At 41.6% G+C, this 18,198-nt stretch overlaps 1 protein-coding gene across 3 annotated transcripts in view; it reads right to left on the bottom strand.

Moving 5' to 3' along the window:
* Positions 1 to 3,435: 3,435 nt before the first annotated feature.
* ldlrad4b (low density lipoprotein receptor class A domain containing 4b) overlaps positions 3,436 to 18,198 on the bottom strand; it is a 272,731-nt gene continuing 257,968 nt past the window's right edge. For all 3 annotated transcript variants that reach the window (XM_049582538.1, XM_049582540.1, XM_049582541.1), the window contains 3 exons: positions 11,782 to 11,936; positions 10,166 to 10,216; positions 3,436 to 4,831 (listed from right to left, as the gene is read on the bottom strand). In XM_049582538.1, the coding sequence (XP_049438495.1) occupies positions 4,247 to 4,831; positions 10,166 to 10,216; positions 11,782 to 11,936 (791 nt within the window). In that variant the 3' untranslated portion in view covers positions 3,436 to 4,246. The remainder of the gene's footprint in view (positions 4,832 to 10,165; positions 10,217 to 11,781; positions 11,937 to 18,198) is intronic.

Raw genomic sequence — 18,198 nt, 5'->3', positions numbered from 1 at the left:
TAGAGCCAGATGGACACACTGACCAGAAACACACAACTGAGACATGTGCGCACATTCACTCATGCTAACAGAATTAAAAGGCTTTCGTTCAAACTGTCCCGAAAATGTTTTTTTCTCCACCTGAATGGTATAAAGTCAGATATGAGCTCTAAGTGCACAAAGAGGGGACTGTTCACTTAGTTCTTTCTCATCTTCAGGAACACTTCCAGGTTCACAGTCTAATGTTTCAACTGGAATTCAGCTCAGCATAAGGCCTCTTTGCTGCATTAGCATTACATGATACCTTCAAATACTCATTAATGCTGCATTAGGCAACTTCACACTGGCTGCAACTAGTGCCAGCAGAGGATAACTGGATGGTTCAAAGTGTAGAAGACATTAGTCCCTAAAAATCATGAGTCAAAATATTTAATTAGAGCATTAAAAATATCCCAATCCTATAATATTTAGTATGTAGTATGTTGTATATTGTTATAGTGTATTGTTTTTGTAATTAGTATTCAAGAAATCAATGAATGATCCTTACTTGTTTCTCTTTGTCCTACGGAAGTAATAAAAATGTGTGCTAATAGATCAATCAGACTGCAAAATGAACTTTGGAATGCTGCTGCCAATTAAGATATAAGTCTGGTGATATTCCATATTTTTGTTTTTACCATCAAATCCAACAAAAGACCCAAACCAACAATAAATGTAGCTACGAACAAGTGTTATGTGTGTATCAAGGCTTGACATATGTTCCTCTGTGACATAGGGCACCATTAATTAGTTAATTAGTCTCACTGTTACACTAGCTGACATGTTCCTTCATTACCATTAGCACGCAGACACCGTAGTATTTTTTGACTCAATACATATACACTGCCCAGGTGCCCCAAATAACCACTAGAGCAGCAATCGTATTAATCCACCACGGATTGTAGTCCCTAATAAATGCACCATTTTCTCCTGTTTGAGTAATGTTAAAAAAAAAAAATTACACTGCCCAGCTGTTTTATGATAACAGTAGCCCTTTTTACACAGAAATCGTGTTGTAGGGCCTCTACGAAATCCCTTCTTTATGCCACCTTTGTATTTTTACCCAGAACCAAACAACTATGGCATCATGCTGCCCCAGTGCGCAATTTTAGTCAGCATGCCGGCATCCCAGAAGCTAAAGAGGTGTGACAATTATCAAAACAACAGTTGGCCTCTGGTGTGACATATAACTGACATGTCAGCAGCGCTTTGTAAACAATAACAATGGCATAACATGGCAGTAACAATCATTTAGTGTCCCTGTTACATGGCGACTGATCTCGTTCTCTACTCCAAGGGTAAGTAGCATAATGGTGCGATATTCCCGCCTTGAACAGGTAGTGTAAAAGCGGCTATCTACTTAACCGATTAAGAATGAATGCAGTTTCTCAGCCTTACAGTTTGTTCTTGACAAAGAAAAATTAACTCAAGGTCCATTTAGTACTTTTTTCCGCAGCTTTTTGCTACCTATCTCGGTCTCACTTAACAGATAAAGTTTTAATAACGTTTTCTCAGTTTAGCACAGTTGTTAAAATTTGACCTAAGTACAGAATACAGCAGAATATATGAGGGGAAAAATTCTTAAGCCTTTCCTCTGTTCAAAGATAGCCTTCACCATTGGGTTTAGGGGATTAACGTCCCATGCCAAACACCAGCTTCGGAAAAAAAGAGTTAAGAATTTTTTGTTGTATAGAGACAAAGTAACACACTGTAGGTTTTGGTCTTTTCATGGGATTTGTTGACAATAAAACACATATGGAATAACACCAGCCTTATCTTCTAATCTCACCAAAGAGAAACAAACTGTTTTCCAAAGATTTAGTACTTAATGTTTCCTCAGATCTTCCTTGAGCTGTCTCACTACCATCCACTGTTTAACATTTTGCAGCAATGAGCAGCTCCTCTATTTTCTTTGTGCATTGCATTGAGGGACAACAGTGTCCATCTAAACTCCAGCCACAACACACACTTTGTGGACATTCTCAGTGTGTGAATCAACTGAATCACCATTATTAAGAAAGGTGGAGTTTTCCTTGTGTTGCTTTAATGGAACCTCTGGAGTGGACTGTGGCATGCACATTCGTTGGGCTTTTACAGTGAGGTCGCTTCTGCTACAGAATAATACCCATCATGCATCACTGGATTTAATGAATGCTTAATTAATGATGTGTTAATATGGACAGTGCCAAATAAGTAACATGTCCTTGAATCCTTAAACTCAGACAAAGCAGTTGATTAATAAATCACTCGCATAAACGCAGACACACAGACACAATGCTCCTGCAGGAACATTAAGTGCCTTTCTGTGTTTTAAAAGGTCTGACCAACAAAAACACACACACACATGCACTCACACACACACACACAGGGAGGAAAGGACTGCACTAGCACACTGCCAAACAAGGGCTCCACTCCAGTCTCCACTTTAAAGGGCTTGGCGGACTCTGCATCATTTGAACGCACTTTTTCTGCACACGGATGGAAGGAGGGATGATGAACAGTGACCAGAGACACTGTTAACAAGCTGGGATGGGAGTTAGAAAGGGGGCAGTGGTGTTGAATGCAAACAAGATAGAGAGACAGAGAAAGCGCAAGAGCAGAGGAGAAGGCAACGATGAGCAGAGAAAAAGGCTCAATTTTCAAAAAGGTTTTCTTTTACAAAAAGGACCCTCCCATAGCCCTTTGACTTCGACCACAGACAGTTTTCGTTTAAAACCTGATCGCTGTGCTGGCGGATGCAGACAGGAATCTTCACTTTGTGTCGTCCTGTGTTTTTTGTTGTTTTTTTCTTTTTTCTTTTTTGTGGCTTTAGAAACGTGAAGACGGAGAGCTGAGCCTTCTTTTTTTGTTTTGTGTTTTCGTTGTCATGGCGCCGGGGTTCGTGTTCAGTGTGGCTGTTGGCAGAATGAACTGTGCATGTCGAGATGAGCGGTGAGAGGAGAGGAGGAGGTGGGGTGGGGAGGGGGCTATGGACGCAGGAAACAGGAAAGAGGAAGTGTCAGGTGCTCAGAGGTTGGGACAGAGTTGAAAAGTGAAGAATCTGCTGTGACCATGCTGCTGGATGGACAGTTAGATATGCTTTCCTTTTGTTATGGAGTTATGTTATTCTTGGTTAACTTGATATCCAACCACCTGGCCAGATCTGTTAGTATGGAGCATGTTGGATCTTGCCAAGCAGCTCTCATCTTTCAAAGAGTTTAAGAACTACTCTGGTTTTGGAAACCTATCTATAAATCTTGTAACAAACTACCAGAGGAAGTGAGAAATGTTTTGTCCACCCAGCAGCTGATCACCAGGCAGATTTCTTTCTCACAGACGTGAGCAGTACAGGGTTATTCTCTTACTAAGTCTCACTGTGCCTGTGGTGTAAGCAGACAGAGATGTTGTAGGCTGGGTACGAGTATTTCTTGCTGTTTTCAAAAAAAGGAAGGACATAAGCTTATAATACTTTTTTTTTTTTTGCTCCCAACTGTTTAAACAACTTTGGAGGCAAAGTTCAGTCAGTCAGTCCATTCATGAAAAGGACGAAAAAAAAGAGAGAGAAAAAACAAACACATCATTATCATCACATAGCATAATTTCCCTCTTCTCTTTTACAACAAAAAGATAGTGCAACTTTTAGATAACTTTTCTTTTTTGTGTTTTGAATGTTAGAACGAGTCATTTCTTCCCCCCTTTGCTTTGCTTCCTTGTGAACCTTGGCACTAAGATTTGGGTTTGTGAGTCTCTTGTTTTTGTTGTGTTCTCTGTTAAGTCCTTGATTCTCAGTTCTCGCTTTGTGCACAGATCCCGGTCCGAAAAAGAAACAAAAAAGAAAAAAAAACATCATCCTCAGTTCCCGGGGACAGAGCACGTCACCCGAGGGGACGAAAAAGCAAATCGTTTCAATCTGTGCTAGCAGTATGTTTCTTTCTCATATAGAGGAAAAAAAAAACAAAAACAAAACTCTCCACGCAGTGCATACATCCTGCCCCAGCAGTGCTAGCTGTTTGAATGACTAACATTGGAAAGAAACAGAAAAATCAACTCTTGGTTCCTCTTTCCTTGTTTTGTTGTAGCTAAGGTTGATATTTATTTGTGCATGGGAGTGTGGAGAGAGGACATGAGAGAGACAGAGAGAGAGCGCGCGCGATAGAGAGACCACTGCTTACAGGTGATCAGGGGTGAAGAGGAGACACAGCTTTCAGTCAGGGGTGGGTAGCCCCGCCTGCCCCCCTACCCTTTTTCTTCACACCAGGTCCTCCGGTTGGCCGTCCTTGGCCTTGGCAGGTACTATTGTGCTTTCTGATTGGCTCTGCTGCTGGATCGTCCTGCTCCCCGGCCCCCCCACCCTCTGGTTATTGCTGTGCTGGTGTAGAAAGAAAGCTGAGCCGGGGTAGTGGCCCATCACCTCGCTGTACGCTGGCGGGGGGCCCTCCATGCGCCCGTGGCTGCTGGAGTTGGCCGCACTGATGCCCGAGTTACTGCTTGGCGGCCTCGGCCCGCCTCCTCCCATTCCTCCCCCTCCACCCCCCACCCCTCCAAGGCCCCCGCCTCCTCCCATGTCGATCAAGTCACTGTCGTAGATGGTCCGGTTGGGCGGTGCCCTCACCGACTCGCGGTTGAGCTCCATCTGCTGCTCGGGGTCACGAAGCTGCAGGGTGCAGGGACCCTGGTACGGCGGGGGCTCCTCACCGTCCGACAACGAGATGGTGGGTGGCAGGTCGATCTGGTGCTGCAGGTAGGGGTAGGTGGGCTGGAAGCGGCTGAATCGGTCGCGCTGCATGAAGGAGGGAGCGGTGAAGCGATCCCTGGCCTGGGGAGCATATAATACCTGAGAGAAAGACAGAGAGGGAGGGAGAGAGGAAGAGCCAGAGAGAAGAAGACAGGAAAAAGAAGGAAGATATATTATTTTTCTGGTACATTCCATAATATCGCAAATATCTTCATATCAAACAAACTGATATTTAATGCCATTAAGTGGAGTTTCACTGTAATACTGTATATCACATCAGGGAATACTCTTAATATGTGCTAAAGAAAAAATTCCAACAACCATTTTGGTTTTGTAATTTTGACAAGAATTCTGTAAAATGAAAAACAATATAATCAGATCTGGACAATACCAGTGACAGTGGAATCAATGATAATAGTGAATTGCCCAGACAAACAAATACTTAAATAAAAAATAAACTCAAAAATAAACTCAAATAAAAGAAATACTTTCATAACATACATAGTGAATTAATATGTCACTCAATCCCAATCACTGGCATGAATGGGCCGCCACTTTGGAAGGTTTGCAAAGTTCTTAATACCTCCATGGTCCTGACCCCCAAGGTACTATAACAACGCCCAGAACTGATATGTAACCTGTGCGGACATACCTACATAAACCCTACATCTGTTAAACTCTTCCACCATGGACCCCCCCCCCCCCAAAAAAAAAATCCAGCTAGTTAACTATGTTCTGCAAGCTCATGCAGCTTTTTTTTTTGTATTTCCTATTCTCTTACCAATTATACAGAGAAATGTCAACTACCAATGCAATGGTCGGTTCTGTTGGTACCATTCACAACTTTTGACATTGTAAATGCAATAATAACCGTTCTGATGTGTAACGAGCAGAACTGAACTGAACCGACTGCTTGGTGGAAACAAGGCTGAACTAAAGTGCTTCTCAAAATTAGACCTCATGACATTTGTTACAGGCGAGCGTGAGGAGTATACTACAAGAATGCTCCACAAGCGTAACCGAATTTGATGTAAACACTTCATTCCAATGTCTCACCGATGTATCACCAATTAATTATTAAAGACATAACATTGTAATTACAGTGAACATGAGAAAAGATACAAAGTGCCTTCTACAACTGAACAACATTCAATATATCGGTTCATCCTCCAGCTTTTGTCAGAGATCTTCACCTCAATTAGCTCTTCAGACTGTGACTACGCGATCCATTTCTTCATTTCTCACATTTCTGTCCAATTCAACACATTTCGACTGTGGCAAGTCATTATCAGAGGGAACCCATTTCAATTAGTGACTGTGGCTCTAATAGTCAACCCCCACTGACAGACAAGGCAGTCTGGATGGAGAGAACAACAGACTGGAAAAAAACCTGGGAGTAGGGGAATGGAGGATCAGGGCAATTGAAATGGAGAGACAGAGAGAAAGAGTGGAACTGAAAGGATTAAAAAGAAAGGCTACTGAGATAAGGAGAGAGAAAAGGAGAGTACAGAAATGAGAGAAGAATAAAGAGCTGTGAAGATAAAGAGAGGAAGGAAAGCTAGAAAGATAAAGACAGAAAGAAACATAAGAGAGAGAGAAAAAAGAAAAAGTGTAGAGCCAGACAGATAGACAGGCAGACAGAGGGAGGGAGGGGGAGAAAAAGGTGTATAGCTGATAGAGGGAGCAGAGCGCAGCAGAGCAGGGCAGCTCTCAGACGGCTGTCTAGACAGTGTCAGGGGAGGTGTTGCTGATTAATGACGCACCAAAAACCATCCACCCCCCTGCCACACACACGCACACACACTCAGCCCCCTTCCCTGCATCTATCAGCCACCCACACTCATTGGCTGTGTCTCCCTCTGTGTTTGTCTCTCCATGGCCTTTTCCTTTTTTTCCAGATCTCTCTGGGTGCTTTAACATTGACACTGTTTTTACTTCCTTTCACCTGCCGTCTATTCTTTTCTCGTTCCATCCATCCTTCATGTCTCTTTCTCTCTCTCGTTCTCCTTTTTGTTTACACGTAAGGCTTTTATCTGGCAGGGTACTCCAAATGAAAGCAAATTTGGTGTGCTTGCTTTGGTGTAACCTTGCCCTCATGTCCACACAAAGTTGCCAGTGTGCACAACCTGGCCAGCTAAACTTCTCACACAGAAACATACTATTGTCTGCAACTTATCAATACTATCATGTGGTGAGTTGTGTTTATCCTTGTTCTTTGAACTCCATGTTTTTAGTTTTCCCAGTGCATCTTCTCCCACCGCGGCTCGTAAGCTCCTCCATCTGGCACGGACGCCATTAAGCAAACAGATCACCCGTCACAGTGAGTATACTGGCATTTGTTTGCGGTTCTGTATTCAGAAGTCTTTGAGAACATGCCAAATTTGGTTGTGTTTGGAGTATAGTGCCAGCCGTACCCGGTGTGACATACAAGCTTCAATTTCTGGATGATCAAATATTTACAAGCAACTAAAATGCAAATGTCAGGATCTTTGTCCTGTGATAGTGTTCATGTAGCCACAAAACAATTATACAAGGGTGAGTACTAAGAAAATAAGCCAGCTGAGAAACAAAGAAGAGCTGGGAAGAGACAGAGATTTCTTTTTTAACACAGCAAGTGAAGCAAGTAGATTAGACAAAAGAGATTAGGTGCAGGCCTTCTTTCTCCCAGTTTAATTCATTTTAGTTGCCATCTTTATAGTCTATACTTTTGCACTACACTGCCTCTGATTGTCAAACTGTGTTTAATGTGCTACTTGTAGCAAGTTATTTTCTATAAGTCATTTCTACATACTGAATTGTTAGATTTATTCAACAGGCAGAACCCAAATTAGATTCTGTAGGAATCCGGCTGGATTGCTTTACGGCACCAGGAGTTTGTTTTATGGCACAAAACAGAAAGAACGAGCTCCACTTTCAGCACAAATGGCCCTCAGGTTTTTTTGCAAAGGTGGAAAAAAGAGATTCATACATATTTAACCTTTCCAGGTAATGGTAACATCAGAGTTACGAGAAATGTGACTCACACTGACAACACTATTAAAATAAAACAGAGACTACCAGAGGTCTTGTCCATAATATCATTTGTTTATAGTAATTATCCCGAGGTTACACAATTATCTGACAGCAATGTCACATACAGCATCTTTTAAAACAAAGCTTTAAGTGTGAGTCACATGACACTGTTGGTGGAGATGGCTTATCCTGCTTTTGCAGTCCAACGGTCAGACGAAGCACTTTGCAGTTAATTAGGATGTCGAAGCAGCTAAAAGATATGTCTTGTGGAGACATTCAGAAGCATTTGCAGCCCAAGAGCTCACAGCAAATTAATTTAGCCAGTCTGGATGAAGTACAGCCTCAGCTGAAGGAAAGTTGTCCTGGCTGGTTTCATAGGAGTCTGAAGTGGAGAAAAGGGTGGAATGGCTAGAGGATACTGACATAAAGATGAAGGCATCCCTGGAGGCTAACCCCATAGCTAATTAGCTACTAAGGCTTAACTCAACCACCTCCACAGATTGAGGATATGGAAAACCATAAGAGGCACAATAGTCCACAACTTGTGGGCATCTCAGAAGATAAAATGTCTTTGAATTTGTAAAATCTGTTCTCAGTTCTTTGCTCTCAAAGACAACTCAGGTTGAGTCGGCCCATAGGGCTCCAATACCACTGTCAAACCCCGAGGGACACCTAAAACAATTATGGTTCACTTTCGATGTTTAACTGACCAAGAGCTGGTTCTACATGCAGCATGTAACGAAGCGGAGATGCAGCAGGAAGGCAAGTGCATCATAATTTTTCCCAACTATCTGGGAGCCACGCAGTTAAAACAAGGGCATTTCAAGGGAGGCAAGAAGGCTCTGTGTGCACTTCACATAAAGTTTGCTGTGTTGTGTTTTCAGGACATGGATGAGAACCTACTTGAACCTAATTCTAAAAAATGTCATTATCAGATTTGAATAACTGACAGAGTGAACCGTCTGGACATAGGGGCTGATTGATGTTGGTTTTGTTGAAGGTGTTTTGTTTGGAGGGGTTCAGAGTTAGCCTGAATCAGGACATTGAATCCAAAAATAAGAGATGATACTTTTTTTCTTCCCCATATGACACATTAAGTCATATAGACTTTTTTTTTATTTCTAAAAGTGTCTCATAGTCAGTGGTTACTTGTTCGACTGAGAGTATTTTAGTGTCATATCAGACTAGAGATATTAGCTTTTTGTAGAAGAGCACTACTGATAGAGTACCAAAATGGAGATTTGACTCATCTCTTGATTCTGAGTTGCAGGAGGCCCTGAGAAGTCCAGTTTATTCCTACATAAAGTCAAAGTCAAAGTCAAACGTAACTGTAGCATCCTCTGCAGTGATTGGCCCTCGAACCCTCGAAGCAGTATTGACAGGCTTTGTCATTCAGTATTCTTCTATTTCTTTTATAAATGCAGGAAGCATGCTGTTTTTATTGATTTCCATGGGGGCATTTTGATATATATATATCCATAACTTTTTTTCCCACACAATAGTATTGTCTCCTTTTTGGGGATTTGCTGGGGTGCAAATGGGTAGCTCTCTTTCTCTCTTTAAAAAGAGGCAGCATCTTTTTTCTTATGAACAGCAAAGATGTTATATTTCAAAATAAAAGTAAAAGCCTTAAGCGCAATAGTATCAGCAAATTGGTTAATAGTAGTACAGGATATTGCTAAAATCAGTTTTTGGTTGTGAGGAACTGAGAAAATCTGGAACCAGTTCCAATTAAGAACCAGATCTTGATAACCAACTCAAAGGTTTTATAGTAACCCATTTTTATCAAATTACTGAGACAAATTACTTTAGTGCATTCACTGATTACTTGCTTTATGCCATGCACTACCATTGCAACAAGTGCACATTACTCTATGTGACAAGAAAGACTGTGATGGTGAGGGAGGACAAATTATATAATGTACTCACAATAAATATTTTCAAAAAGCCAGGAAAAAAAATGCATCCTCAATTCTGAGCGTAAATGAAAATACTATTATTTAGTAATAAAAGTCCAATCCAAAATAGTTAGTTGGTAGTAGTGTAATTACCCCAGTCAAACATAGAAAATCAAGTTAGCATGAAAAAGTTAACATCATTTACTTAAGTTGAGATGCAGTAAAAAGATTCAGTTTATGATCATATAATTTTTTGGATCATATTGTCCTGCCCTACACAACACCTAATGATACTTCTTGAGGCCTGTAAACTGGCAGAGGACAGCTTGGTGCTGTAAAGAGGCTTTTTACACATGAGTGTATGCATCTGACTCTATCTAGATAAGTTTTTAGAGAGTGACAGTTCAGGGTCCTTAGAGTTTGTAAGTATAAAGTTTAGCTATCGTCCTGCTTGGTCTGCGTGCTCCCAGTGTACAAGGCTTAGCTGTGGGTTTAATAGAGGTCAGTGGGGTGGTGGTCTTACCTCCGAGGCACCTTGTCGAGAGCTGCTGTCTGAAGGCCACAGACACCCATCCTACACATCCAGACAGACAAAACAAAAACAAGAACGAATAAGGCTCAGATTTAAAAAAGTCCCCAGCTGGCTTTAAGATTGTTAGACACCTGTCTGGCGCTTGTAAGTGATGTTTGAGCTTCAGAGCGATTTTCACATATTCGTGTTACGAACGTGAGACGTGACTGAATCTTTAGTTTTTTTATGTTAACAAAGTCATCAGTTAATCTCTTGAACATTTAATGTGTAGTTGACAATGTGTTACATTCATGTTAGATTTACTGTTGCAGATACAGCTTTAGAAATCAACAATCATTACTGCTTTGTTGTTTGTTGTGTCTGGGATGGTTTTTGATGCGAGACCATTAAGCTGACAATACAAACTATCTTTCTTAACAAAGACTGATAAAGAGGAAAAAAAATCCCCTGAAAAGTAACAACTTAATGAGGACACAGATGAAACGATGCTGTGAAGCGCCTGATGGCTTCAAACCCAAAATCTTGCCCTGTTTAGGAGCGAGGACAACAAAAAGCAGATGGCTCCAGTCTTAAAAATAAGCAGGATAAAAGCTACATGAAACACAACTATCAAATAATTGCAGTTTCACTTCGTCTACATTTGACTTGAGGATCTTTTCTAAGGAGGCACAGTCAACAGTATTTAGTGAGAAAAAGGGAACATGAAAAGGAGGACAAACATGCATAAATCCTGATAGTTTATGTGTCTGTGAGGGGCAAAGGCCACTGGCTATTCTTCCAAATTGCACTTTCACTGCCGCAGGGCTTTGTCGGCTTGTTGGTTTCTGATGTTGCATTTATAGTATTTTTTGCAATGTGTCTGCTTCTGTTTGCATAATTTTTGTTTGATTGGACAGTGCAGAGCAGAGTGAGGAGAGATGAAAAAGATGAGAGGTTATTAGCTGAATATAAATAATATGTAATGGGACAACCAAGCATACAAAAGCTTTCATCTGTTTTTCAGGTACTGGTGTAGAAACTGAATATATCAATAGACCAATAATTTATGGATCATATTCTGTACCTGAGCCTATTTCAGTGGGCGCAATCTTACAATCTGTGTATATTCAAGATTGTCTGTGTGTGTTTGTCCCAGAGTGTCGACATGTCAGTATGGGGGCAGAGCCGCTGCTGTCTAGACGGCACCGTAGTGAATTAAACATCAAGGCTTGACAGAGTCTGGCTCTGAAGAAACCAATTCAGCAAGTTCACCTAACAGACTGGAGCAAAGCTGTTACCTCAGTGAAACTGGGACAGAGACTCCGACTGGGATAAAAGGATTCATTTAGCTCAGCGCAGCTTTACTGGGAACAAACTGGTAAGCTATGTTTGTCCTGCTTCCGAAATAAAGAAATGTACTGTCACAAAGACTCCACACGGACATGCAGTGAGAACAGATGAACAGACAGACACGCACAGTTTTTCACTCACGATCAGTTTAGATCAAAATGTTATTGGCATGGATGCTGAAAGAACAGCCCTGCCAGAGCAACTAAACACAACCCAACACAAACAGTATCTCTTTGTCTGTCACTGTTACACACAGACACAAGCAGAGAGTTACTGACCTGCTGCAGGGCATGGTCGTGCCTGCGGGCCTGGCTCTGCCTTGTTATGAAGGACCAGGTGGAGAGCTTGTAGTGGTTGAGCAAGCAGATGATCACCACCACCATCACTGTCATCACCACGATGATGATGACGATCTGAACAAACTCCAGTTCAGCTGCACAAACACACAAAAGGAGAAAGGGGTTTAGTATAACACATTTACAATGATGATGTGCAAGTGCAAAATAACTTTAAACATGACATTCACACAAGGACATACATATCCAAAAATGTTATGAAGTTCATTAGGAAGCCTGAAAACATCGTCACAATTTTCTAAAGCTTGATTTCAGGCTGTACAGCATAACATTAAAGTACAGGACATAGACTGAATGAAAATAACTATGCAAATTGTTGAAATTATAGGAAAGCAATGTATCCAACAATACCTAATTTTGTCATAGTGTAATGTTTCTTTTCTGTCTTCATCAGAGTGAAGACAGCTGATGTTTAAAACCCTACTGTAAGCCTGATTACAGACATCCTAAAAGCTGTAGTTGGTAACTTTTTAAAAACTTTTTCTCATATTTGCTGAAACTGTCACTATATTCACACAATACAACACGAGACAGATGATCTGTGAAAAAAAAAAAAAGTTCCCCCTTCTCGTAGAGCTTCTAATGGCATTACCACATGTGAAATAAAACCAATCAGGGCTGAGGAATCTCTTACGCGGCTGTCGTTCATGTCAATCACTGCTCGTGAACTGAGGTCACAATGTCAAACTAGGCAGCGCTGATCAAATACGCATCGAGATTCTGTAAAAGAAATTGCGTATTTCTCACCTCAAATGTTTTCAGAAACATATTTTAGTGTACTGTTTTGCTGTTAAATGAAAAAGTTGGTCCGGTCAGTTGGTTGGCGGTGGTACTTCAGTCAACATTTTACAGCTAAACAGTACACTAAAATATGATTCTGAAAACATTTCAGACGATATAATAACAGGATCTTGATTGACATAGTTTACAGTTTGACCACAGTTGACAAGCAGTAGTTGACATAACTGACAGCTGTGTGACTGTGTGACTCCTCAGCTCTGATTGGCTGTTTTCAGTGAGCCATGCAAATGTCTAGCAAATGTCATGAGAAGCAGTAGAAAGACAAGGATAGGCACATTTTTTGCTGATTTTTGGTATCATGTACTTCATTCAGAATAAAGTGACATGATATATGTCACAAAGATATTTGTCTTCAGACCCTCACAATGGATAAGGAAAAACTCCCCCCTCCCAAAACCCCCTTTACCAGGGAAAAAAAAGGGTAGAAACCTCTGAAAGAGCAACTGAGGAGGGAACCCTCTCCCAGGATGGAGAGACATGAAATAGATGTGTGTACAGAACAGATCAACATGATATATCGCAAACACAGCTTTAGATAACAGAGATCTGATGTTTTAAAGTCCACATTTAATTCTCCTGTTGTGTTGCACTTTAGCAGAAGAGGTATGAATTTTTATTAGGTGTTTATGTTCAACTGCTCTTTTGTTTACTTTAGATTTAAATAATTCAAGTGGTCGGGGTACAGACACTGTTTTTATGGCATTACCAGTGGGTAACTGCTGTAGAGGAAGCTCAGAGAAGTGTGTAAAACTGTGACTTTGCTTCCTGATCTCAACTCTGGGTTAGAACCACTAATAAACTCGGTCTGGTTCCTGGTTCCTAGAGATAAGAGCAGCTCCATCCAAAGTGGGATGAGAGAGGGATGTTCTTGGCTTGTAAACTCATTTAAAAAAAGTCAAAATGTCTAATGTGAAGATGGTCTTTTTTACAAAAACATTCTACAGTTCATGACAACTGGGCAAACTGTCAGCTAATTACAGTCTAATCTTATGAGATGATCACAAGCTACAATTTGGACCTTTTTGTTTCCTTCAATGTGAAACAATATTATACCTATATATCACTAAAAAACGTTAAAACTTTTAAAGAAGCCAGAGTTTAACTATGTGGGCACTGTTCTGAGTAATGGTTATAGCCTATGTTCACCAGCAGGGGGTAGCACAGGTCAAACTCCCAGTCAGTCTGTCACATAGTGTGTATTAGTGTGTATGGTTCAGAGAATTCAACAGACAAAAGCTTCAAATCACAGAAAAGATGAGTGTTGAGACCCTGGTGTCTGTCCCAGCATACAGTGGTGTCTTTGTGGAGATACTGAATAACGGCGGTGTTTCTGTCCTCAACAAACAACACACAGTGACACATACACACACCAGCATCAGAGCTGATCTGGGCTTGACCTCCCAGATCAGGGCACCGCTGGGAGACAATGATCACTGCCTTACAGTCACGTCTGCCTCTCGTCTCTTGTTCATTGTTTCATGGTTTGGTCCTTTTTTTTCTTGTCCTCCCACTCTGTCCCTTCAAACACTTCCTGTATCTCAACTTGCATCCCCCCCCCATCTCCTCTGACCCAAAGCACCCACTCTCCTCTTTCTCTCCCACAACTCACTTTTTTGTGTTCTCCCAACTCTTCATGCCTTTATCAGTCTTTATTCTTGTATCCCTCCCTCAACCACCATCATTCTTTCTCTGTGTTTCTTCATTGTCTTCCTCTTTCAGTTTCTCTCTTCCTCTATCTATCTCTTCGTCCTCTCTCTCGCTGCCTCCAAAGACTCTTTTGATGTGAGTTGTCGGTTTCGCTCTGAGCAGAAGTCTTGACCTTGTCTGGTCTTGGCACCCTGTCTGACCTCTGACTCATATGTTACTCACTGCTGGACACTCAGTCACTTTATGTGTGTGTGTGTGTGTGTGTGTGTGTAGTGTCTGTGTTTACAGTGTGTGTCCTTGTGTGCTTGTGGAGCTCTGTAAGAAAAATGACACAATGTACACTCAGCTATTTGAGCTACAATGCCTCGATTGTAGCGGACACCTCCTCCACAAATCTCTGTACAATTTTCGAGTGTATTACCCACAGTCCGCCTGGGCAGGGATGGGATCAGGCGTAGACAATTATACTGTGTGTAAAAACCCCAAAACTTGAAGAACCTGTCAGATATATGATAACCACTTAACATAAAGCTTATATAAATTTAAAATAACATATATATCGTTACAAAAAATGGAAAACACACAAAAAATCAAAGCAGGGACCAGCCCAGTCCAGTAAAACCCAACCTATCCCAGTCTTCCCAGCCTCAGTAATCCTTCCCGGCTTATTCGTCTGCATTAGGGTGGGTTAATGTCGAGCCTGAGCTGAAACGTAAACCCACCCAAACCTGCCTCTGCCCACACCACAGCAGCCACAGGGGAGGGGTGGGATAAGATTGAGAGGAAGAAGGCCAACTAGCGCAAACCACATGGAGGGCGGAAAAAAATAAAAACGCTGTGAAGACCGAAACCTAAGCCAGTAAAACCAACCGACATTAACCACCAAAGAGCGGAGGAATGAGGTGCTTAGTGCAAAACAACAACGGCAGACAAGCTTGACAACTTTTCTTTTGCGAGATGAAAGACGATGAGTGAGGTGATAAAGTGTTAAACAAATGACTGAAGCCCTCCTCATTAATGAAAGTATCAGTATGATGAAGCAACAACGGCACTGCACCATGGTCCCCATTCTTCACACAAGACATCTGAAACCGTGTTTTTAAACCTATCTGTCACAATATGAGTCACCTAATGTGGAACAGGTATGGCTGAGGGAACAAAGTGCTGAAAGTGAAGATGAAGAACCACAATGGCACTTAATGACCCTCTGGCAATGTCATCAACCACATATGAGAGGAACAGGAGTGGAGTGTTCTGGAAAAAACTTGAAGGGACAAATTCACCTAACATGCCATGAGGCAGAGAGATGCTGAGGTAAAGTTACATTCTGGGAACCAATGTTCTGAAAACCAACACAACCTTCAGGTTTGGTGTATCCATATGTCACTGGTTCCCAATCGTTTCATCTTGCGAACATATAAAGCCAAGGACTGCCTGATAACCAGTGTTGTGCAAGTGAAAAAAATGAGTAATTAGTTATTTCCCTCAAAAGCAGTTGGAGAAATTTACCAATTACTGCATATAGAAGTGTTATTTACAAGAGAGAGTAACTTCTGCATTACTTTCAAACATCTGCTGGGATTCTCTCCTTAATAAACACATAGTGTATTTTAGTGCTGCCGTGGCACAATGTTGGACAAGACAACCGTCAAATTTTATCGTTAATTGTACCATTATCACTATAATGAAAAGTAAGTGGTGGAACAATAAAACACAATAGATGTTTTGATAGGCCTATTTAATTTAGCCTCAACAGGCCCTCAAATCGAGCGACACAAGTCAGTTTTTATTACTCTTTTGGCAGAGTGAAACACAATAACTGTTTCTCAGACATTTGTCAGTAAATTCAAATATTTGATTTTTGGTTTAAAAAAATGTGATACTTGATTTTCTCCATATTGCCCAGCTATGTAACCTGGATAAAATATGGGGAAAAGACAAAAGCAATGGGTAAAGAGTTCGTTCAGATCCCTCTACTCAAAAAAATTTGTTTTTCTTATGTGTATGTCTCCTAAAATTTCTGACCTAGACAATACTGACTTGTATTTGTGCAAAGTTCCTTACTATAGGTTTTTTCACGTTCCTCCTCTGAAGGGGGTGATGTCTGTGCATTTCACTAAAATCTGAGATTCAAATGTACACTGGGCAGCTAGCTTAAGTATAGTCTCGCCACCAGACAATCAGAGATCTCCGCCTTCTGATAATCTGGGGACACTCCTTTCTACAGTGTGCTTAACACACCGGAGAAAATGGCCGGCAACAAAGCAACGCCTCTTGCATTTTTGAAAAGGACACGCCCTCCCGGCAATGTGCGCTCCCCCTTTTCTCGTCCGAGCTTGAAAATGGATGCCGAGAGATTTAGCTCTATATTATCAAACGCGTGCTCAGTCCACAAGATTGTGGAAATGAAGGACTTACAGTGACTTTGTTTAAAACTTTTAATGCAGTTGGACTATGTTTACGAGCACGAGAGTTCAGCGAGCCACCGAAGGACCGCCCTGCGGATTTACTATTGGTTCTGCAACGTGGGGAGTTTTTTAAACTCTGAAATTGTATCCGCCCATCTAAACACAAAATCAGGGAGAAAGACATCAGTCTTTAGTTAAGCAAAGCGTCTAAAGACTGACTTGTGAGTCTAGCTTAAGTACATCACTAATACAAAAGTCAGTTGCTTTCTAATACGGGAGACATATCAACGGAGGAACAGACTTCTACACAACACTGGTAAAGACACCTAAAACCTCCAGCTCAGAGCAAACTTGTCAGTACAGACAGCAGAGTTAACATTAGCATAGTGAATAGGCTCAAACATGTATGGCTGAATCTCTCTGATGTTTCCTCTAATGCTAACGCTAGCCTTCTCGATATGCACTGCTCTTTCACCAGCCAACCTAGCTCGTGCAGCCAGTCAGGGGATTAAAATTATTACAGTTCCACCTGAAGGAAATATGAATATCTGCACATAATGTCACAGCAACCCATCAGATTGTTGTCGTGACATTTTACTCCAAAATACAAGAGTCACTTTCATGGTGCTGCTAGAGGATGTGCCATATTTCCCAGGATAAGAGAAAATAATTTTGATCCGGTGGCAGGACATGGTCATAATTAGGCTTATCCTCTGGGGACCATAAATGCTAAGTTTTTGTGGAAGTCCATCCAATGGTTGCTGAGATACTTCAGTCTGGACAAAAGACAGGCAGACAGACATTGCATCCAATGAGCTGTGCTGCTAGTCTGGCCAGAAAAGAATGACTTGGGTAAAGTCAGAGAAAGCAAAAAAAAAATTCATTTCTATCTTGCTAATCATAACTTGGCCTCTCAGATTTGTTTTGCAGCTCTAAGGAACCAATCTCCCTCCCAGGTTGGGAGTCGCTGCCCTCTATGAAGAGAGAAAATGTGTTGGAAAGATGTTACGTTGCTAAGCTGACTGTCTCATTTGGGAGCTTGAGCCACTACCAGCCCAGGCCTGTGTGCTTACCACAGGGAGGGGACTGAGGGAGGATTTCATTCAGACAACAGTCTTCTGGGAAACCAAGTCAACCAGGCCCTTCTGTAAGCCTACTGGATAAATATCACATACGCTTCCCTTCTGCTGTTGTAAAAGCCACACAAACCAGATGCCCGTCTCAAAGCTGTCCTCTGAAGTAAAGGTGGGGATGTTTTTACAGTTCAGGCAACAAATAAAAGTAGAGCGGCCTCTCCTCTGAACATCAGCGAGGAAGGAAGCCAGAGGAGGAGTTGAGAAGGGAGGAAGGATGTGAGGGGAGGAGAAAAAAGACACAGCGAAGAGGGAAGGCCTGTCCTGTCTTAACTCCAGTATCCACCCAGTTCAGAGGATCCAGAACACAGTGTACAGCACTGACTCTCACATAGGCCAGGGATCAGTGT

This window comes from Epinephelus fuscoguttatus, linkage group LG8, assembly GCF_011397635.1.
Source record: "Epinephelus fuscoguttatus linkage group LG8, E.fuscoguttatus.final_Chr_v1".
Taxonomy (NCBI): Eukaryota; Metazoa; Chordata; class Actinopteri; order Perciformes; family Serranidae; genus Epinephelus; species Epinephelus fuscoguttatus.
Note: the sequence above shows the minus strand (reverse complement) of the source record. Positions and strands in the feature narration are given on the sequence as shown.